We start from the raw sequence: 24,045 nt of genomic DNA on the forward strand, positions 1-24,045 counted from the left end.
AGTCGAGTGGAGTAGTAGTGAATGGGAAGTCGAGTGGAGTAGTCGTGAGTGGGGAGTCGAGTGGAGTAATCGTGAGTGGAGAGTCGAGTGGAGTAATCGTGAATGGAGAGCCGAGTTGAATAGTCGCGAGTTAAGAGTCGAGTTGTGAGGAGTCGAGAGTTTAGTAGCCGAGTTGTTATGAGTTGTAAACTATTAATTGTGGGTTGTGAATTAACTATTTAGTTGTCTTAGTTATAGCGCATTACTGTATGTAGTACACGTTAAATAACCATCGTTTCCTGTTTAATCCATTGTAAATAAATCTATCGATCAATAAACTTATCATATGGGATAGAAATCATTGGAAACCCTAATTTCTAATATTTCCAAACAAAACAAAAAATCCTATATTATTAACTGTTATTGTATATAATTCCATTTATTCCCAAAATAAACTCGATTTTCCAGAATCGATCGTCTTATTTGCCCCAAGGATTTACGTTCTTACATATAAACAGGATATTAAATATAAACAGGATTACATATAAACATGTTACATATAAACACACTACATAATATCGAAGAATAAAAATAAATAGTGAAACCTACACGCTTATTCATATCCGACGCGTACGAGAAACTTCCTCCAATCGTACACGATCATTTTACAGCTTCCTACGCAAGTTACATGATTTTTCTCGCAACACGAAAAACCACAAACTCACGAGAATGGCAAGTTTCGATATCATCCGTCTCGCAATTAGCAAATACGCGCAGATTCCGCGAAAAAATAACTTGCTCTACATATTTGTATTTTCACCGTGCCGTTTTAATTACAACTAATTATAACGTGCTTGTTTCTTGTTACAATTACCTATAGCTATTATATCTAAATACATATAATTATTATTTGTTATTATTATTTCTTATTATAATTCTCTGTAGCTATTATATTTAAATACATATAATTATTATTTGTTATTATTATTTCTTATTATAATTATCTGTAGCTATTATACCCAAATACATATTATAATTATTATCCGTTATTATTATTTCTTATTACAATTATTTATACATTGTATTATTTTATTTTTACTAATTATTTATACATTATACATATTATAAACACGTATAACAGCCTGTTTGTTGAATTATGAAACATTCGCCGATAACTTTATCGATCTTTCGTATCATCCCCGCGTCAACGTACGTTTGCAGAAAACGTTGCTTTAGCAAAGTAGCAACGACAGACCCAAGAGCAACGGATGGAGAAGATGAAACGGATCAAAGGCCACGTAAAAACGACGTTTTTGCAGATCGTGCACGAACGTGTAACGAACTTTTAAGACGGACAGCGAATAAATTACACGAGCTAATTACCATATGGAAGAGAAAGTTGGCGGGCATTGTACGTTTTTGCACAATGCGTCTTCATTGGAAACAAATCTAGACACAAAAGGGATGAATTACGGCCGGTCAGGATTGTCGCGCGGCTTTTCAATTTCCAGCTTGAATTCCGTCCCATGCATCGAGCTGGCTCGGCCTTTGTACTTTAAATTGTCCTGCTATCCGCTGAATATTAAATGAACCTTTTCGAATCGCGCATCATTTGCATCTCTAATAACGCGTTAATTTTCAAAAACACGCGCACCTTCGACGCCGATACGTTTCAATGCAAAAACGGCGAATTATTCGAACGCTTCGTCCCCTTTACGTTCTCTTTGACGACGTTCCGCTCTGCCTCGTTGATCTCCGCAGTCGCTTTCCAAAGAGAATTTTTCCAACTTTGTTACACGGATCTGACGAGCCTCTGGTCCAAGGTGGACGAGATTCATCGTATTTTCCGTGGAATATGGCGGAACAGCAACGAAAAATTGAGCAAACTATGATAACTTAGCCGGTATCAACTAAAGTGTATATCGAGGGCAATCTGCATTCTATGGGGAAGAACGATTAATCAGACGAGCGAGCTGCGATTTATCTTACTCTACGCTTTGCCTCATGGAGCAACTAAGATTAGAAAGGATGCAAGCAATTTACCGATTAATCTCTCCGTCGGCGTTACTTTAAATTTCTCGCATTATTTATCGACTTTAGTTTCACCCTTAAATCATTGTCCACGATGCAGCTTGTAACACAGCGACTAACCAACGTAATTGCAACATTGTAGCAAGGCGATGTTATGTATTGCTCGGAGAAATTGGGCAAACCCTTGTTATCCTTCCAGACGTAAAATTTACTGCAGCGTACACATACATTTCCCTTTTTCTTTATTTTCTTTCGACTAACGTACTGCCGTTATTACCACGATGTTCCGCCGCTTTTGTATATTTCTCGAAGCTGTAGTTCATTAAAAGCTGCAATATCCACGAGGTATTTTCAGATTGAAATTTTGTTTTCATAACAAGCGTCGTTGCTACGTTATTTTTATTTGGTCATTTAGTTTTCGAACGAAATTACGCGACAATTGATTGAAATAACGATAAACCTGGGTTACGCTTATCGCGTTTCATGTTTCTACGGTATCTAGCATCGTAACTAACATTGTGCACCGTAAGAATTTTCTAAAAATATCTATCGACTCGACTGTAAATCGTTTGATTCTACATTCTTCGTTATCTAACTTTAGAGATTAATCGTGTGTCAACAATAATTGCAGGATGAATGGACTAATTCTTGTGTCTACACTAATTGCAATAATCGAACAGATTAATCAAAATCTTTGACAAACGTTCTAACAACCCAAAGTACATTGCTGACACGATTAATTACGTTTGGATATTAGCATCCTTTGCGGTAGCACGTGGAAACCAATTCTGATCATCAAATTATCGCGGATGAAACGGCCGAATTCCCGCTACACGCGACATATCGTAAAACCACGATAATTTTTCGTTGGTTCAGCTAGAAATACTTTTCACGTTCGTATTGTCACGCTAATGCAGCTTTCGAGGAAGCTGCGTTAACATTGCCAGGTACTTCCAATTGCATTTAATCCTGATATTAATAGACAATATATTCGTTAACATAATTTGCTGCTTGGCGATCGATAATCGATTGCGTTATACACAACGATCATCCACGGAGATTCCGCAGTTTGAAATTAGCTCGCAACACATACGAATGTCTAATTCGTAGGCAAGCGAGCAAATTTTACAACCAACAAACTCTTCTAAAGATGGCACGCGTTCACGAAATTGACTATTTCACATGCAACGATCTGTTGGAAAGTCGATAGAGGAAAATCCGGCTGTTTCATCGTGTCATGAAAATGCTTTATCCCGTCGCATTAAGGTGGTGTCTTGAATTAGAATGTTCTGAAACAGCGTATTTTTGTGATTTTTTTTTAGAAGGGGAAGAAGAAATGAAGTTATTGAATTTTTAGGTATGGTTTTATAGTATATCCAACGAATACAGACAAATTTTTGTTAAAGTAAAAGAAAAAATTAGAACAGATTTCTAAGCCTATTTCATGGGTTGCAGTTTTCAATCGGCGTGAAAGATCCACCTCGTGATTCTTGAACGAAACGAAAAACCAAAAGAGGATTAAATTATTATGTATTTTTCTCCTCGATGAACTATTTAAATAAACTTTTTGACGAACTTTTATGGTTCATCGATGAATTAAAAAAGTGACAGAAAATAGCGTGAAATTAAAAAGTTTGGCGGGTTTAAAGAAGAAACGTGTTTTATAAAAAGGAAAAATAAACTTTAGGGTGCTATAACAATTATTTAAATAAACTTTTCGACGAACTTTTATGGTTCATCGATGAATTAAAAAAGAGGCAGAAAATAGCGTGAAATTAAGAATTTTGGCGGGTTTAAAAAAGAAATGTGTTTTATAAAAAGGAAAAATAAACTTTGAGGTGCTATAACAATTATTTAAATAAACTTTTCGACGAACTTTTATGGTTCATCGATGAATTAAAAAAGAGGCAGAAAATAGTGTGAAATTAAAAATTTTAGCGGATTTAAAGAAACAATGTGTTTTATAAAAAGAAAAATAAACTTTAGGGTGCTATAACAATTATTTAAATGAACTTCCCGACGAACTTTTATAGTTCATCGAGAAGAAAAATATATAATAATTGAATCCTTTTTTGTATTTTTGTTTCGGTCAAGAATTACGTGGTGGATCTTTCGCGCCATGAAACAGACTTAGAAATCTGTTCTAATTTGTTTAGTTTACTTGAAAAAAAAACTTTTTTGCATTCGTTAAATATATATAAAACCACATCTCAAAATTCAATGACTTAATTTCCTTCTTTCCCTTCTTAAAAAAAAATTACAAAAAGACGCTGTTTTAGAACATTCTAATTCGGGAAACCCCCTTAAGACGCAACTGTTAACAAGGAAATAAAGAAATAGCACGGACGATGGTTCGGGTGTACGAGACACGGAGCGGAATGCATTAACCAGAGCTACTACGATCTACTGATCAATACTAGCGATACGTCTACCTACTCCGGACTACATTATCGTGGTCCCTTTAGCTTAGTAATTAGCGTGACTCACTGTATTCCCACGCCCAGTAATCACCAGCACCCGCCGTAGGCAGCACCGTGCTCCATGCTTCTATGTGTAAACAGAAAGAAGGAGAGAAAGAAAGTAAAAAACTGAACCATGCTTGGTGGATATGTGGATGAACGAAATTACCGGAACACGCTTCCGGCTGAATTCAAACGAATTTTATTCGATGCGAGTTGCCGAATGAGGCGAATGATAACTACGAGAAAAAAAAAAAAGAAAAAAAAAGAAAAAGAAACGGTGGAAGGTTCAGATCGCACGGCAAATGCGAGCTGATTTTATTTAGCAAATAGGCTGTTACTCCAGCAGATAGAAATTATCAGAGAGCTTTTTTCATTTTTTATTGTTTCACTTTCAATTTTAATTTACTTGCCTTGTAAATTCTTTTTCGGCAGCTCTCGTTGAATATCGATATCATAGGGTGGAAAATTTTGAATTAGTATTCATCGATATGTATTTAGCGTTTGCGACAGTGTTCAGGCTAAAAGGTTAAAATCAAAGACTGCAGTTTGTTATGAATTTTATACATATCGTCATAGTTGTAATTTTGTTAAATGGAAGCTGCAATCGATAACACGAATACGACTCGATATCATAAGGCGACAGGTTGATTTAATTTAATGTATGTCAATTAGCACTCTTTTATCCATTTGACAAATGAAATTAGCTTCGAAAGACGATGAGATTGTGAAAAAGGCAGTATAAGACACATTGGTACGAGAAATTCGATCTGAGTGTCCTCAGACGATCAATATGCAGGATAGTTGGTAACTGGTGGTACAAGCGGAAAGGGGGTGATTCTACGCGAAAAAGGAAGTCGAAAATATAGAATAAAAATTTTTCGTTCGAGGCTTTGTTTTCGAGAAAATCGACTTTGAACTTTCGCTCGATACGCGTGCACTTTATCGCCTCCCGTTTTTTTAAAAATTAAAAATAAAAATTTTTTTTAATTTGTTTTATATTTTTTTAATTTTTCCATCGAGACAACGATCTACAGTGAGATCCGTTGTAACGTACGGCACGCGTACCGAGCGAAAGTTCAAAGTCGATTTTCTCGAAAACAAAACTTCAAACGAAAAATTGTTATTCTATATTTTCGACTTATTTTTTCGCGTAGAATCACCCCCTTTCCGCTTGTACCACCAGTTACCAACTATCCTGCATATTGATCGTCTGAGGCGTCGATGTTTCGAGATCTTCAACCAGGAGGATCGATATATATCGCCAACGCAACACTGTCAATATTTATCGTCGTATCGTATTTTCGTAGAGAAGCTTAAATATCGACGATATTAAATATCGTCTGTTGGCACTCAATAAATTTTTGTCATCATCCAAGAGATAAGGAGTTTATTAAATGAGTTATTGGAAACATTGATAACTTATATCCTGATATATTTCTAATAACACGATTATAATATGCTTGTCAAGTCATACGTTACGTTTCAAGAACATCCTGCGAACAACGAGGAACAACATGTCTATTCTGTATTCTCCAACAAACCACCATAGTAACACTTTCAATCTTCTTCGTATTCCAGCAACGATCTCGTATTACGTCTAACGACGATACTACCAAACTATACGTCTTTTCTTTCGATACGTCACGCGAAGTAAAAGTAGAAAGTTGTTTCCGCGTCGTTTTTATTCGACCAAACAACAACCGAATTCTCCAACATTCTCAACGAATGAATATAATACATTTTCAATGCCAATGGAGTTTCAAAATCTTTCCAACCATATAGTATATGTGTAAGAAACTTCTGTGTATTAATATTTCCAAATTAATAATTCCATTTCCATGAAAAAAAGCTTTCTGTAATTTTAAATATTTCGGTGGGCCACTGCGGGATCTCGCGAAGTTCGCGTACGTTCGATGCGAAGGAACTGCAACCGCAGAGCGCAGTTTCTGTCGTATCTCTGCGCGACGCAAAAAAATGTCTCCAGTATAAATTGCAAGCGTCTCGCGCCATACATAAAACATATCCATTGGGAATATCGGGATACACAGTGTCCGATACACAATCGAAGATACATTTGCCGCTGCTTCTTTCTCGCCGAGTTATCGCGTTTTCGCGCCTCGTAAAAACCATAATCCGTTTCCTGGCTCGCACGCGATCCTCCGGCTTCGGAATCGACCGATACGCCAGCCTCCGCCGGTCTCCCTCCTCTCGGCCATCGAAATTCCACAAAAAAGGTTGCCCCTTCGATCGCTGCATCGCTGTAACCCGATACCCGGAGATTTGGAGCGCGTGTCGCGCGTAAAGTATCGCGGTGGATGATGGAGGACTAACAGAAAACAACGAACCGATCCTCGACGAGTTGCTTTTTTTCCTGGGAATTTTAGCCGGTTAATCGGTAACGCGTTGCTGTTTAAACGGCTCGTCGCGCAATTTCTGTACAGTATCGCGAGTCCGCACGCGATTCCTTTTTGTGTCTGATCGAAATCGCGTGCAAATTTTGGTTTCCATCGTGTGATAGTACAACGATGCTGCAATTGATTAGATCGTTGAATAAGTTCAGTCGTGTTAGCATTATTCATTTTTAATGCAGCATAACAAGCATCAAAGTAATTAACATTTCCGATCAACTATCGCTGCCTCTTAGTCGTTCGTTTACTGTTCTTCGTTGTTCTTTTTACTGTTCTTCTTTGCTGTTCTTCACGTTGCAGTTGATTTTTCTCGATTCGACAATTTTCTCCGTTATCAGTATGCAATTTTTCGATAACTGGAAATATGAAGAAAATGAAGACAGTGGCGAAAAACAACGATCGGAGGCTTCGATATTATTTCAGGAAGTTTGACGAATTTCGTAAAAGAGGGAAATAAAGCAGCGACCGAAAATGTTAATCAGATTTATCCATAAAATTTACATACAACAACGCGCGAAGGTATCGGGTTGTCCGAAAAGTTTCTTTCGTTTTATTATACAAGGAAATAACAGACGCGCAATGTTTTTTGTTTCATGCACGAACATAGTAACAGAAATAGAACGAAATGAATGATACCTAATTCAATAAAATAATATAAAACAGAAATTGTCGCTCGTCTATTATCGCCCTATGAAACGAAAGAAACTTTTTGGACAACCCAGCAGATCGTAGCGCACGTTGCAGTTGATTTTTGTCGATTCGACAATTTTCTCTGTTGGTGTGCAATTTTTTGATAGCTGGAAATATTGTGACAATTAAGACAGCGACGAAAGACAGAAAATGTTAATTAGATTTATCTATAAAATTTACATACAACAACGCGCGAAGGTATTAGGTTGTCCGAAAAGTTTCTTTCGTTTTACAAGGAAATAACAGACGCACAATGTTTTTTGTTTCATGCACGAACATAGTAACAGAAATAGAACGAAATGAATGATACCTAATTCAATAAAATAATATAAAACAGAAATTGTCGCTCGTCTATTATCGCCCTATGAAACGAAAGAAACTTTTTGGACAACCCAGCAGATCGTAGCGCACGTTGCAGTTGATTTTTGTCGATTCGACAGTTTTCTCTGCAATTTTTTGATAGCTGGAAATATGAAGAAAATGAAGACAGCGGCGAAAAACAACGATCGAAAGCTTCGATATTATTCCAGGAAGTTTGACGTATTTCGTAAAAGAGGGAAATAAAGCAGCGATCGAAAATGTTAATCAGATTTGTCCATAAAATTTACACACAACAACGCGCGAAAATAGTTTCTCCAGCATCTCGAGAATAAAATTCTCACCGCAATATCGCGACCTAATGCTAACTTGCAATGATTTTATTAATTGTAGATGATAAGACACGATAGAAGAGAACGAAAAAGACGCTTTTTCGAGGATCGGGCTCGTCCTATTTTCCTGTACTTTCATATTAATCCCTTAAGAATTCTTCCTTCTTTATTTCTTCGTTCTTCACGTCAGAATTAGTACGCGCGAGTTGTAGTTACGCGAATGGACTTCAGCTTGCACAAAGATTTGTATATTATACAATTTTACGTTACAACTAAGATTCCATAAAGATTCGTATATCATCCAATTTGTATATTGGCCAAGCCAATAGATCGTGTCCTGTCAATTAAAACGTATCGTAGTTTGCTCGCCTTCGTAATTCGATTACGTCGTTGGGCCGGAGCATGTAACCGCGCAGGAAACAGCAATCGGCTGATATTTAAACAATGATATGTTGCCAGGCTGGTAAAGTCTGACAATGAAACGTGACTATTTTAGCTGAATTAATCGAATGTTTAGAGCTGGGAATTACAACCACATTGGCGAACCATCGCTAAACACCACAATTAACTAAGTGATCTATTGAAAATCACTATGATTAACCTTTCGGATATACGCGATACGCTCGTATCGTGATACGCACGGGCGCATTATTTGCTGAATTTGACGTGATTTCGTTAAAACGTAGCGTGTTTCCTTTAACCAGTTGGCTGTTTTTCACGAAGAAATATTCTGCGTTATGACGAGCTCCGTCAGCGATCGAATTGAAAAATAAAACAGTCGTTTCATCGCGATTTAATTGTATACAATTGCAATTGAATTCTATTGCGACATAATTAAAAAAAAAAAAACTGGAGGGCAGCGCGACAGAATTTGCGAAAAGACAGCACGTTGAAAAGCAAAAACAGGATATGGACAATTATGAAATGATTTCGACCGGTACAACGAGAAATTACGTTTCTATCGCTAGAAACTGAACTAATCGCGATATCTCTTTATTAGTTGTTGTAAAAAAATTGAACTAGAAAGGACAACGTGTTTTTGTTTATTCGCATGGTGTTTACGTTCCTTGTTCGTCTCGTCCTTGTCTGTCAGGCAACCGATCGGTGTACGCGTAAGTATTTAACCAACGAGCTTCTTCAGTATTAAGTATATTTCTATACAGTGTGTTGTGCAAAATCTCGCCACCTGAAGTATCTTCGTTGTTTCAAGGAATACGTTTCAAGGAAATATTTCGAGTAAAAATTGCACGCTCTAACGTGTTTCCGTCGATTTAGCAGATATTTTAACTGAAATTTGTGCTGTTTAACGTATCAAGGCGGTGTTCTTGTGTTTACTGTCGTGTGTGACTTTGTCGTCTTACGTTCGCTTTTCATCCGTTAATGAAATTCAAATTAAAATACCTGACAAACAGAGATAGTTGAATACCATTTTGCACAGAATATCGAGTTAGATCGACCGACGTATTTCAAAATCTGACAATTCCATCGAAAAAGAAAAATAAAAGTGGGTTTTGTATCTTTTTTACGATCTTCTTTACGGATATTTTGTATTCTTTTAAATCCCATAACTTTCGACGAATTAACGAAGAAATTTCGGGTAAACAGAGCTCACGAGACACGTCGTATCACATTTCATAGAAAAAATATACTTAAATATACTTGAATAAATTAAAATTTAAATTAAATTAAATATAATTCAAATTACTTAAATTGTTCGCATTCGTAACGTACTCGCGACCTACGGAAATCAAATTCTTCTTAAGATCTTCTTATATAACCTTCTTAATAATAATATAATCTTCTTATATAACGTAACAATATTAAATATAATCTTAAGATCTTCTGACACAATTGTAGAATTCAAGCTGATGTCGAGCCCAATGGAGAAATCAGGCGCCAAAGCATCTTCCATGCAGAGTAAGTGTGTTATTGATATTCTATCATTGAAAAATTTAAACAATTAATTTAGATGGAAATAGATTTAGATTTAGATTTTAGATTTAGATTTTCGAAATTGATCTTGCTGAAATATTTACGCGATGATTTTTCCCGAGAAAAGTGGTGGAAAAAGAAAAGTAAAAAATAGGCATTTCTTCTTATTTTTTGTATTGCAACTAGTCGTAAATTTTAGTCCGAATTGTTGAATTTTTCCCTCAGTTATGAAACGTTCGAAACAAAGTGCACGACCACAACAACCACAACAACCACAACAACCACAACAAGCGGAGAAAGTCAGCGATCCTAATGACACGAGAAATATGCTGGCGAAAAAGCTGTCGGAAATTAACGCGTTGCACGAAGCAATTTTCAATGAACACAATCGCTTGATTCAGGAGAACGTGAAATTGTCCCAGGAGCTGGCTACGGTGAAACTGGAGTATGCGCAAGCGATTATCGAGAAAGACAAGGTGAATCGCGTAAACGGGTGAATCTGTCGCGGGCGAAAATTTGAATCGGCACTGAAACTTTGAAAAATCACGTTCACAGGATATCGAAGAATTGAAGAGAGAAGTAACTGAACAGTGCGAGAAATTGGAGCGCGATATCAACGATGTTGAGTTGTTAGTTAAGAGAAACAAAGAACTGGAAGATGAAAACAAGATGGTACTTGAAAGGGATTTGGAATTGAATAGACAGCTTTGTGAATTGCAGGAAAGGTTGGTCAATAAGGACAAGGTACGTTTCTACATATAAAATCGATTCTTACGATTAATTAGCGTCGCTAATTCCTACGTGTTCCAGATAATCAGGTTGAAAAGCACGCTGGTGCAAAACAAACAAAAGGACGTAACTATCCTTAAAGAAAAAACTGAACAATTGCTACATATATATGAGAAGAGCATGAAAGACAATTTGAGGAACATAAGTGACATGTGTTCGGAAATTTGCAGTCAGCCGTCTACCACTCAGGACGAACCGGAGGAAATGGAAACAACGGTTTAATATTTTATTTCTATCGCGATATTTGCATAAACGAAGAAGAGAATATTTCATATGTGGTTAGAACGTATGACAAAATTCGATGATAGTGACAGGTTGGATAATCGCAGTTCTCATTGATACGTGTGTTAATTGTACGATTATCTGCCATTCACTTAATTCGGTTAATTTATTACTTCGGGAACATAGTATTCTCAGTCGATATAATCGTTACGTTATTTTATATCTTTCCTTTTTCTTTCAACAATTTGTTAGAAAATTCTCATCGAATATTGAACTGACTTTCCGCAACTTAGTCTCCTCTTTCGTATCGAATGGTTTTATATCTGTGGTTTCAATTATTTATATATATGTGTGTATGTTTGAGCTGTTAGGCTTGTGATTTTAGCTAAGACGTAATTACACTGTAGGACTATTAATTGAGATTTTAGCGTGACGAAGATAACGTAACTAAGTACATGTGAGAAGTGTATCGACCTTTCAGCTACGAATAGCGCGGACAAAGACGTTGACGAATTCAGCTGCAGAAATTATTTCTGAACGACGACATAATTCCTATTCCAGTTTTAACTGGACATCCCGTGTCGCGTTAAAACTGGAATTGAAATTACGGAATAGGATTTCTGCATCGCCCAAATTCCGCCAAATCTTCTTCAGCGTTTATTCGCGACTAAATCAACTTTTCAATCTGAAAATATTTCTCTGACCATCTTACATTTAGTTCGAACAATCATAGTAATAATAATAATTATTGTTATTCTTAAACGGTAAATAAGTTTTTGACTCGTGAAGGAAAAAGTTCCTAATTTCGTCTCTTGAATGTCACTTAAAAAATGTATATATTGTTCCTTTTTCATGCGTCTGGAATACGTTTTATTATAAAACAATGTACACCATCCAAACAATGCAAACCGTCCATAGGACAATCGTATTTTTGAAATATGACTAGGAATATTAAAAAAGAAAAGATAACGTAGTTATTATGATGAGTTGTGACGAAAGAAAGCGACGCAGAAGACTCTGGAAAAGAATTTCCTCCGTTTATGTTGTTATTTAGCCAGCGGTATTTTTCTTTTAAATTCTAACTGACGTTTACAGACTGCGACACTTTCATTGAACGAAAAGATCGATCGAGAGACTTGGTGTATTTTTAAGGGAATGGACTTTGAAAATTCACGTACCTCGTGCGCACAAATTGTAATTAATTACCCGCTGCATTACAATTCTCCCAAATTAAATGAAATGTTCGCATAATAAACGCGGGCAGCGGGTAATTCTTCGGTTTACTGTCAACGATATTGTCCTCTTTAACACTGCGTTCTGTTAGTCTCTTTTGTTTGTCAGTGGAAAATCAAATGACCGCGTGAACGTAGAAAACGACTTTAAACATATTCTAGCGTTTTATGTAACGGATTTTATCGTTTTAAATATAATTTGTCGATGATTGCATCGCTTCACTTTCATTTTCCAACCTACGACCCGCCTTTTTCCTCCCTTCTCTTGCCTATGAACGCGAATCGTCGAAGATAAATTCATTAAACGACTGACACAACTTGCCGGAAGTTGTTGAATAGATAGGAAGCGTGGTGTGGTATTTGTACGCGGTGTTGGCGAACGCAGAAGTGGGTCAACAATGAACGCTCTTAAGGGGGAAATAGCAGCTCGGCAATTTACTGATCTCGATGTTCGCGTTTCTCATTTACCAGAATCCCCTAATTCGTCTATCTCATTTAACTATTTCATTATGCTGACAAATGTTTTGTTAATTCGTCGCATGACGCGTACTTCGCCTGCTTCGCGCAACCCGCGCCCCCCTCCGCGAGATAAACAGTCAACTGTTCGTTATCACCAACCCTTTCTCTCTCTTATTGCACGAGGGAAAAAGATTATATCCGACGTCTGGTAGCAGCGTTCGTGTGCTAATTATACGTTCGATTTAAGGGAGTGTTCTGGTCTAGAAATTTGAAAAAATTAAAAATCTTTTTTCATATTTCCAAAGTTTAGACATTCAAGAATATGCCTTTAAAAGGATTTTTCGAAATTTCAATTATTTTATGAGTTACAGCCATTTTTGTGACGCGGCATCTGCTCCGGTCTGACCGGAACAAATGAATATAGACGTTGTTTGAGTAAACTTGTCTGAAAACTTTAAACGCGTTTTTCTCGAAACTAGCTTTCGAGTTGGCGATATCTCAAGTTCTAGTGAACCGATTTATTTGAAATTTCGCCTGAATGTTCTTTATACATTCCTCTATCGCCTCAACCACGCCCGGATCAAAATTTTTAATTTTACTATTTTTAAAAAATACGGAATTGCCAAGAAACATGACAAAAAGGAAAGTTTTCTTCAAACGGCCGCCATTTTGTGAAAAAATATTGTTCTGATTTTTCCGAGATTCATGCTATAGCCGCGTCTATACTAATTAAGAATCCGTTCGGTTTTATCGCTTCAGATGACCAGAAGACTTAAAATCATACGCGCCAGGACACCCTTTTTTTTTAGTACCACCCCACTTTACCAGCTCATAACTTTGTGAATTTTGAGTTTTTCTTTTCGGTGAATTTGTTACGTAATCTTAAAATATCAATAAACAAATGCCAGAAAGAAGGATAGGAAAAATATTTCTCGACTCGAAAAAAGTAGTTCCGAGAAAAGCGCGTTTAAAGCTTTCAGACAAGTTTGGCTGTAACTCATAAAATAATTGAAATTTCGAAAAATCCTTTTAAGGGTATATTCTTGAATGCCTAAACTTTGGAAATATGACAAAAAATTGCCGATTTTTTCAAATTTCTAAACTTACGAAAATTCTAAAATGACGAAATTTCCAAAATTTCTAAAATTCTAAAATTACGAAAACTGAAAGATAACAGAAACTGAAACATTCGTCAACGTGAGTCAGGATGCTGGAGAAAATATCTCGTCTTAAATAATTCCAGTTTTTCTAATTTCTCCTCGGCGTTTCTTCAGTGGAATCTTAAAAAATATTTTCGTCATTCGCCTAGCGCGATTTCCAAACCACCGTGCGCGATGTTAAAAGCGTAATCTCTGGCGCGATAATTACGAAAATAAAATACTCGTCGTTTCCGCGGCTGCGTCAGTTGCAGCGTGAAACAGCAGCTCGCTGTAACATCGAACACGATTGCATTGAGACGTTAAAATCAGAACGAGATCGATCGATCGTGATTATGGTCGTCGATGGGCTTAAGATAATCCGTATTGAATCGTTCAACGAATATGGAAATGTTCGTATCGCTGTATGTAGGTCGGTAATCAACAGTCTTGAGGAAGGGGTAAGCCACCCCCGTGGAACGAAGGGGTTGCAGGTGGTAACGAAGCCGATGCTCGCACTCGTCGTTCACCTTATTCGCCGTTTATCGCCGGCATCACGCTCCTACCATTTCCATTCCACTTCACAAGACAATCGATCAACAGCGAGATTCATTGGCTGACGCGTTCGTACAATTGCAGAATGACGAGAGGAAATAGTGAAAATAGAGCCGCGACTTTGCCATATCGGCGCAACATTTTCCCAGCGAAATGAAAATTTTCAAGGGAAGATTTCCGTTTTTCCACGGAATATCGACGAGGAGGAATTTTCTTCATAGTTTTGTTTCTTAGGTTTGCGCAATTGAAAGCACGTAATATGAGAAAATCACGTACAGCGAAAAGGCTGTGAGAATGGTGAAAACGGAAGGACGAGAAAAATTACACACGCGGAGGAGACGAGGACGTGTTATTGCGTTGGCAACTAAGTGATTGCGGGTTTTGTCAGTACGATCCAATGGCGAAATCCGCAATCACGTTATACGTCTGTATACAGGGTGGTTGGTAACTGGTGGAAAAAAGAAGTGGAAAATATAGAATAACAATTTTTCGTTTCATTGCCGTCTTATGACAAAATCCGCAATCATTTAGTTGCCACACGGAACTCTTAGTTCGCATAATTTGTACTTCCTTTGTCTTGGAATTAAAAAGGAAGATGAAGGCGTATTTTCGAAGTCATCGCGTTGCAATGACATTTTGCGATTTATTAAACAGCTTCACGGTCTCTTCTCTCGAGAATTTCTTGTCTTTGTCGGCAATGAATCGTTCGAAGCGCCTTTGGCAGCGTTTTCTATAGTTTCACGGAAATTTATAATAAACAATCGAGCACTTCTCCAATAAAAAAAGCCGTAAGACAAAACGAGACAACTGTTTCGCAACTTTTGATTCAACTTTTTCAGTGTCGCTTTAAATTGATAATTACGACGGCTGCGAAGAAAATTTCTTCTTTCCGCGTGTAAGAAAATTAATCGTTTTCCATCACTGGAAAATACACCCGAACAGAATGTATCTTTCTTTGTTATGGTTCACGAAAATACCAGAAATTCAACACGTGGCAAGCAACGATTGAAAAATATTTATTTCGAGTACACTAAGCGCATTTAATTTCATAAAAAACAACGATTTAATATGTAGCTTTTCTTCTCGATTATAATATCGTTAATCGATCAGGGCAACGTAATTACAAGAAAAACGAAGATTGTCAGGAATCGTAGCGGAATTTTTCAACGCTAGCCTCAACAGCTTTTCCCTTCGACTCGATTGTCTTTCGTGGCGAGAGGCGCGGTCGTTCTGCGCGATATAATGTAATTTCCACGGTTTAACGACCACGTTCAAGTCCTGTGGCAGACTTCTGCGGGAAGAAAGAGAAACGGACGATGAAATAGCGACGGACCGCGATGGAAACGGCCAGAGAAAAACGAACTAGAGGATTTATTAGGGTCGGAATAATCAGTCCTCTTTCAGATCTGTTGCAAACACCAGAGAAAGGACGACGCTTTTCCTGCTGGAAGAGATCGCAGGCTAGAAGCGCGATAAATGGAATCCGACCACTGTGTCACGAAATTTCGCCAACCATCGGTCGTGAAATTTATTCGACGAGGAAACTTTGGTACCAATGATCGCTCGTTTCTCCGATGTTTCGTGTAATTTTCGTAAACCGTGTTATTCGGTAAAAGAACAAGGTTTCTTTCCTTTGGGCATAAAAGGATCATCGTCTAGCGTCAAGCTGTGTCTAGTGTTCTGGTATTTTAGCGAACGATGTCGCCTATGAAGAAACAGACAGTACAAAGTTCAAGCTTCCTTCGTATCACGTTCAATCAAAGTTCGACGAGTATTTAACGGAGTATTTAAATACGAAAAATTACAGGTTTGATCGAAGGAGAAGTATAGATACGTTTCAAAAACTTCAGTACATTGGAAGGTCAGTTGATAGTGCTAGTCGTTTTATTAATTAGGTTAATTAGGTTAGGTTTGATATTGGTATATCGGGAAAGATACGATAATGTTCCATTGGGTTAATTACATCGCATGTTATAGTTTCTTTCTTTAGTGGGAATTGCGTGGCAAATTAGCCGGCGAGGTTAATTTTCATCCTAACTTGCTGATAATCTTTTCGCACAAAATGCAGCAACAGCTGCTTGTTAACATTGTTATTCGTTAGTATTAAATTACGATGAAATTGCGAACGAGGAAGTTGCAAAAAAAAAAGAACAATGCGCAAACCAATAACATCAGAGTACCAGTTTTGGGAGAATTAAATCATTGATAAACGTAAATGTGAGCAACATCCAAACGCTTGGACAATTACGTGCTTATGCAATGTAATCATGTTGAATCGATGTTGGCTGCAATTATCCATTGAGACGGTATTAATAATAACGAAGAATTATACGGACACGTATAACGTTGCAATTGTTAAACGACTAACTCGTATCTCGTGCATTAACAAGTTACAGCGGAATAAAAATGTCTCGTACATCGGATGTTTAATAAATATTTCCAATTACATTTTCTTCAACGTTGAGCGATCACATAGTATACGACGATACAACGCACGGAATGTTAAACGCGCCATCATGTTTAACGCATGCCGTGCTTTTCGTTAACGGCGTTCGTACGTTGAATTTTAATAATAGAATTTTTCGTCAGCGTCGAGCGTATGATTTATTATAAAACTACGACGTCCGGTATCGGGGAAATATTTCGCGTTTCGCACGAACCAGCGGAGCAGCAACATCGCGCATACAATCCAATTAATTGCGATACTGACACGACCTCTTTTCGCCATCAGCCTTTTACACCGCTACACTTTCCGCGCTGTTAATCCGTTAATGCCGTGCCAGCTCGAGTTCCCCTAAAACGATATCGATCACCACGTCGCGTACTCGTAACGCGCGCATCTCCGCTAAAGCGGTCGAATTTTAATTATTTGCTCGGTGCATATGAAACATCGTCGTGCGAAAACGAAACTTGACACGCTGCGTTCATTCAGATAACATTTTAATCGAATTTTTTCGCTGTTTTGTATCTTCTAATTTCTTGTATAGTTAATTAGAAATTCCAGGTATTTCGCGCGACATACAGCCACGGAATGAATATCGCGTTGTTTGTAGGAAAATACGAAGAAAATGTGGAGCAAAAGTTGTTGATTATCGGGTTGGTTCATGGGAAAATCGATCAAGTATACTTGAAGCTAATTCCGGACTGGGTAGGACTAAATAATCGACAGGAGGTCGTTCTGCGTGTGAAAATAAGCGTTTTCCAGGAAAATATATTTGAGAATTTCTCATACGCATGTGCTGGTAGTAGAATTCTTAACTAAACAAATTCAAAGTCTATTTTCTTGAAAATCAACGCTAGAGCTACCGACAGTTAACGCGAAACTATGTCTACCAAAATTAGTCAAAATTACTGGTCTTTAAAAAATACTTAATAATAGAATATTTTTATATTTATTGATTTATTACTTTCTTACAGAAACAATTCCATGTTATGTGGTACATTTTTGCTATTATTAATCCATCTGCGACCGTGATCGACCTAAACGAGGGTTGACACATTTATAAAATTGTAGAACCAGTCGTTTTGATTGCTGTGGTGTTTCTAGTGTCAGCATCTAGCGATTTAGCGATCGATCTGGAATTTTCCTGATAACTGATATCGTCATATCCAATGATACGCAGTAAAAATTTGAGAAACGCGTGGCAAGTTGTAGAAAACGAGGAAACTGGTTAATTGGGGTCCGATAAACAGAGTGCAGGACTCCTGTACACTTTGACAAGTACCAGTCATTTTCACTGCTATTGGTATAAGTACCCTTGATACAAATTATTTTCAGTTTGAATACATAAAAACAAAATAAAATTCATTACATTATTCTTTTAGTTATCATTGCAAAAGTCATTACATCATTGCGGACAAAATATAACAAGAAGTAGGAATTTTAAAACAAAAACTGATGTGGTAGTTTCAGCGTGATGTTATGTAAATTATATTATATTAGCCACAAATAAAATTTAGATATATCCAATCGGTAATTAGCCAAGTTGAAGTATACTTGATCAATTTTCAAAGTCGATTTTCTCGAAAACTAAGTCGAAAATGAGAAAATGGTATTCCACATTATTTTCTTATTTTTCCATAAGAAATCTCGTCGTGGTCGCTTTTATATGTTATTCGACCGAATTTTTAATTACGTACGAATAACATTATGTTTAACGAATACGATCAGTCGACAACTCGATGCAAATTGGAAATTAAACGACAACGTATACTTCGTTGTGTCAGTCGGAATTATGCGGCATTTGCTTCTTCAACAATTAACGCTATGTGTCACGGTTTAAGTAAGCTTTCATCGGAGAATAATGGTGCACGGTTTTGCATGCAATGAAATATTGACGGAAAGTCAGTTTCGTTTCGCTGCTAATCCTGGAACCGCGTCGGCAATAATTTCGTTGTACGCGATATCCCCAGTGAACTCTGACTTTTGCCGCGCACGCTATTAATCGCATGAAGCGTAGGATGTTTCATTCATTGTGCAACGATAAAATAACACGAGCGTCCCATCGTACGACGATAAAATTCACGGTATACGTCTTAAAGAGAACTTTGAGGGAAGATAGAGAACGCGATTTCGAAAGATCGTAAATGTGTTTTGCGAGCAGACTTTGCAACAGTTTAATCGAAAAAATCGTTTCTCCTTCTTTTATTTTGTTAGAAACTACGCGAGTATTCGTGCTTTGTCGATCTAGTTGATCGAAAGTATAACCAGGCAAGAAAAAATCCTCGAAATTTGTCAACAGAAAATTCAATCAGAAATAAATAATTTTATAATCGATATGCATTGATTCATTTTTTCAATTTCAAAGTCGAACTCGATATCATTTATTCCATTCTTTCCGTTTTTTCATGTTGTTTTGCTTGGAATAATTGATACATATTTGCTACAAATTTAGAAGAAAGTACTGAGTTGGCAATCACTTAGTTGCCAATCCAATACACTGTTTCCATACCCCAACGACCATTGTTGAAAAATAACTTGGGATTTTTACAATAATTTATTGAATAATAATATCGACAGACAGCAGGTGGTATATTATAATAAATTTCACTGGTATAATTTTGAGATTTTTATTATTAATTTTTATTATTAATATTACTATTATTTTTAGTATCAATTTTAAGTATTTTTATCGTATTCCAAATTTTACGAACAATTCTAAAAATTAAAAACCCGGTCTCTCAACTATCGGGTTGGTAACTATGCGATTGCGGGTTTCGTCATTAGGTGGTAATGTCAAAACCCGCAATCACTTAGTTGCCAACCCAATACACTGTTTCCACACCCCAACGACCATTGTTGAAAAATAACTTGGGATTTGTACAATAATTTGTTGAATAATAATATCGACAGACAGCAGGTGGTATATTATAATAAATTTCACTGGTATAATTTTGAGATTTTTATTATTAATTTTTATTATTAATATTACTATTATTTTTAGTATCAATTTTAAGTATTTTTATCGTATTCCAAATTTTACGAACAATTCTAAAAATTAAAAACCCGGTCTCTCAACTATCGGGTTGGTAACTATGCGATTGCGGGTTTCGTCATTAGGTGGTAATGTCAAAACCCGCAATCACTTAGTTGCCAACCCAATACACTGTTTCCACACCCCAACGACCATTGTTGAAAAATAACTTGGGATTTGTACAATAATTTGTTGATCAATAATATCGACAGACAGTAGCTGGTATATTATAATAAATTTCACTTGTATAATTTTGAGATTTTTATTATTAATTTTTATTATTAATATTACTATTATTTTTAGTATCAATTTTAAGTATTTTTATCGTATTCCAAATTTTACGAACAATTCTAAAAATTAAAAACCCGGTCTCTCAACTATCGGGTTGGTAACTATGCGATTGCGGGTTTCGTCATTAGGTGGTAATGTCAAAACCCGCAATCACTTAGTTGCCAACCCAATACACTGTTTCCACACCCCAACGACCATTGTTGAAAAATAACTTGGGATTTGTACAATAATTTGTTGATCAATAATATCGACAGACAGTAGCTGGTATATTATAATAAATTTCACTTGTATAATTTTGAGATTTTTATTATTAATTTTTATTATTAATATTACTATTATTTTTAGTATCAATTTTAAGTATTTTTATCGTATTCCAAATTTTACGAACAATTCTAAAAATTAAAAACCCGGTCTCTCAACTATCGGGTTGGTAACTATGCGATTGCGGGTTTCGTCATTAGGTGGTAATGTCAAAACCCGCAATCACTTAGTTGCCAACCCAATACACTGTTTCCACACCCCAACGACCATTGTTGAAAAATAACTTGGGATTTGTACAATAATTTGTTGATCAATAATATCGACAGACAGTAGCTGGTATATTATAATAAATTTCACTTGTATAATTTTGAGATTTTTATTATTAATTTTTATTATTAATATTACTATTATTTTTAGTATCAATTTTAAGTATTTTTATCGTATTCCAAATTTTACGAACAATTCTAAAAATTAAAAACCCGGTCTCTCAACTATCGGGTTGGTAACTATGCGATTGCGGGTTTCGTCATTAGGTGGTAATGTCAAAACCCGCAATCACTTAGTTGCCAACCCAATACACTGTTTCCACACCCCAACGACCATTGTTGAAAAATAACTTGGGATTTGTACAATAATTTGTTGAATAATAATATCGACAGACAGCAGGTGGTATATTATAATAAATTTCACTGGTATAATTTTTAGATCAAAGTAAAATCTGTTTTATTACGAGCATACTGATGCCAATGCTACGTGAGTTGTGCTTTGTAAAATTGTACTAATATTACTTTTATATAATTAATACTAATCTCGTGTGATTCTATCAATTGAAATAAAATCCGGAAAATTCTACTTATCCCACAAATAATTATATTTATCAACGAAGATAATTCTTGCTGATTCCATTACCTCTTAATGACAAAACCCGCAATCACTTAGTTGCCATCCCAATTAGTAATTAGTCGTTGAAAACGATCAACGCACAGGGTCCTTTTTTTGAATATCAATATATTGACAATTTTGTTGGAAAATACAGCTTAAGATGTGTAATCCTTATACCACTACGCGAGATTATTTCATTTTCTTGTCTTTTTTTCTTTTTTCTTTTTACTAAGATTAAATCTACCACAGGCTTCTTTATGAGATTGAGAATTTATCAGAAATAACGTGTACCTTGGCACACAATACACGAGGAGATTATTCTTTTCTTTATCAAAATTAAATTCATCGTGGGTCTTTTTATTGAATTAAAAATTTATCAGAAACAACGTGTGTACACCTTAACGCATTTCGCGGTAGAAATACTTTGCAGATTATCAGTTAATCGTTGGTCACGTAATACATAGTGTGTCCCCTTTTATGCTCCTATTAATGTCGCTGGAGTATTATCAAGAATTATTATGCATTTAGAATTATTATAATGCAGCATACTATGCGGCTTGTAAGAATTTTTTCAGCCTCCAGTTCAATAGGGCAATGTGAATACCAAACATAATTACTATTTACCATTTTCTCGATTATTCATATTTTTCTAAAGCGCAATTTTTAACGATAACACGAAGATTGAACAATATTTGCGTGTAACAAACGTAGCTCGAAATATACTGCGAATAAATCGTTAGAAAAATAAGAACAAATTTCAGAAACTAATTTTGACAAAGTATCAAGACCAAGCCATAAATAGTAGAATCTAATAATTAGCAATCTCATTGTGTATTTAATTAATGAATAGACTTCACTAGGAATAGACTAGAAGATGGTAGAATTTTAGGTCGAAACAAATATTTGTTCCATTCGTCGAATCTTCTTAAATTTGCATATTTACAATCAGACTTTGGATGTTTAAAATTGAAATACGAAGTAATATGCAGAAAATATCGAAAGGAAAATGGTCGTTACGGTATTTAGAGAGTAAACCAATTTCTTAAACAAATTCCGACCCTGCAATTCCTCGTAATTAGAATGCGGATGTTTACGCGTTTACGAAGAAAAATTGAAACGTGCATAAATGTATAAAAATACGCAATACATGAAATATCCAAAGTAATTCTTTATTATACTGTTTCTTTAACGCTAACCGGTTTCAAAATTTAATTTAAAATTGACATCTCTCTCGTTCGCCTAACTTTCTGCAAATTCTCATATTAACAAAAATCGAGAAATCGGATGATATAAGAATTTGCATAAAAAAATAGATTATATTATAAATAAATTAAATTAAATTTTGTACACAAAATTTACAAGAGTACGATTGACGTACGTAAGAATTTCAATTCGCATAAACGTCCACCGTTTGCTCCTAAATTCGCCAAAGATACGAATTTACATAAGCAACTGGGGTTTAATCGCCAGTTGAAAAAAGACATCGGTCAATTTAATTCACGCTCGCGAGTCGCTGAAAAAAGAAAAAAGAAAAAGGAAGACACGCGTTTTTCCTGCACCGTGAAAAAGCCTGGAGGAATGCCGGATCACGTTCCGACAAATTTAAAAGGTCGTGAGCGAAATTTCATGTTTCTCCGCGGACAGCCAACGTCCGGGATTTACTTTAATTGCGATTTACTATGCGAAGTAAAACTCCGTGGCTCAGCGTCCACTTACGCTCGTGCTAATGCTGTCAGACGCTATCAAATCGACGTGGTCCACTTTGTCGCTCGTTTGTTTTTATCACCGAAAAAAGGCTGACCGGCACACGGCTATGAATTCAGCCCGGCGATCCCTCTCTCATTATAATATATTTGAATAAATCTCCAGTTTTTATACTCTGCGGCGTATTTTTATCGTAATCCAAAATTTGCGAACGATTCTGAAAATTAGGAACCCGGTTTGTTTCACCAGAGGACCATAGGATTTTATTTTAATGCGACCAAACAGTCTTTGCAATTGACGTTTCTCTCAGGCATTACCATCCCAATACACTGTTTCTACACCCTAACGACCATTGTTGTAAAATAACTTGGGATTTGTACAATAATTTGTTGATTAATAATATCGACAGACAGCAGGTGGTATATTATAATAAATTTCATTCTTACAATTCTGGGATTTTTATTATTAATATTATTATTACTTTCAGTGTTAATTTTGAGTATTTTTATCGTATTCCAAATATTGCAAATGATTCTGAAAATTGGGAACCCGGTCTCTCAACTATTGGGTTGGCAACTATGTGATTGCGGGTTTCGTCATGAGGTGGTAATGACAAAACCCGCAATCACTTAGTTGCCAACCCAATACACTGTTTCTGCACCCTGACGACCATTGTTGTAAAATAACTTGGGATTTATACAATAATTTGTTGAATAATAATATCGACAGACAGCAGGTGGTATATTATAATAAATTTCATTCTTACAATTCTGGGATTTTTATTATTAATATTATTATTTTTATTATTAATATTATTATTATTTTCAGTATTAATTTTGAGTATTTTTATCGTATTCCAAATATTGCAAATGATTCTAAAAATTAGAA

General features: G+C 36.0%; 1 protein-coding gene across 1 annotated transcript in view; it reads right to left on the reverse strand.

Moving 5' to 3' along the window:
• Positions 1-24,045, reverse strand: part of LOC100744926 (neurexin-3b-like) — a gene marked incomplete at its 3' end in the record, with an annotated part of 469,693 nt that overhangs the window by 216,684 nt on the left and 228,964 nt on the right. The window contains exon 4 of the mRNA XM_033320044.1: positions 4,498-4,557. Within this exon, the coding sequence (XP_033175935.1) occupies positions 4,498-4,557 (60 nt within the window). The remainder of the gene's footprint in view (positions 1-4,497; positions 4,558-24,045) is intronic.

The sequence above is a fragment of the Bombus impatiens genome, unplaced genomic scaffold, assembly GCF_000188095.3.
Source record: "Bombus impatiens unplaced genomic scaffold, BIMP_2.2 scf_0232, whole genome shotgun sequence".
NCBI classification, from domain to species: domain Eukaryota; kingdom Metazoa; phylum Arthropoda; class Insecta; order Hymenoptera; family Apidae; genus Bombus; species Bombus impatiens.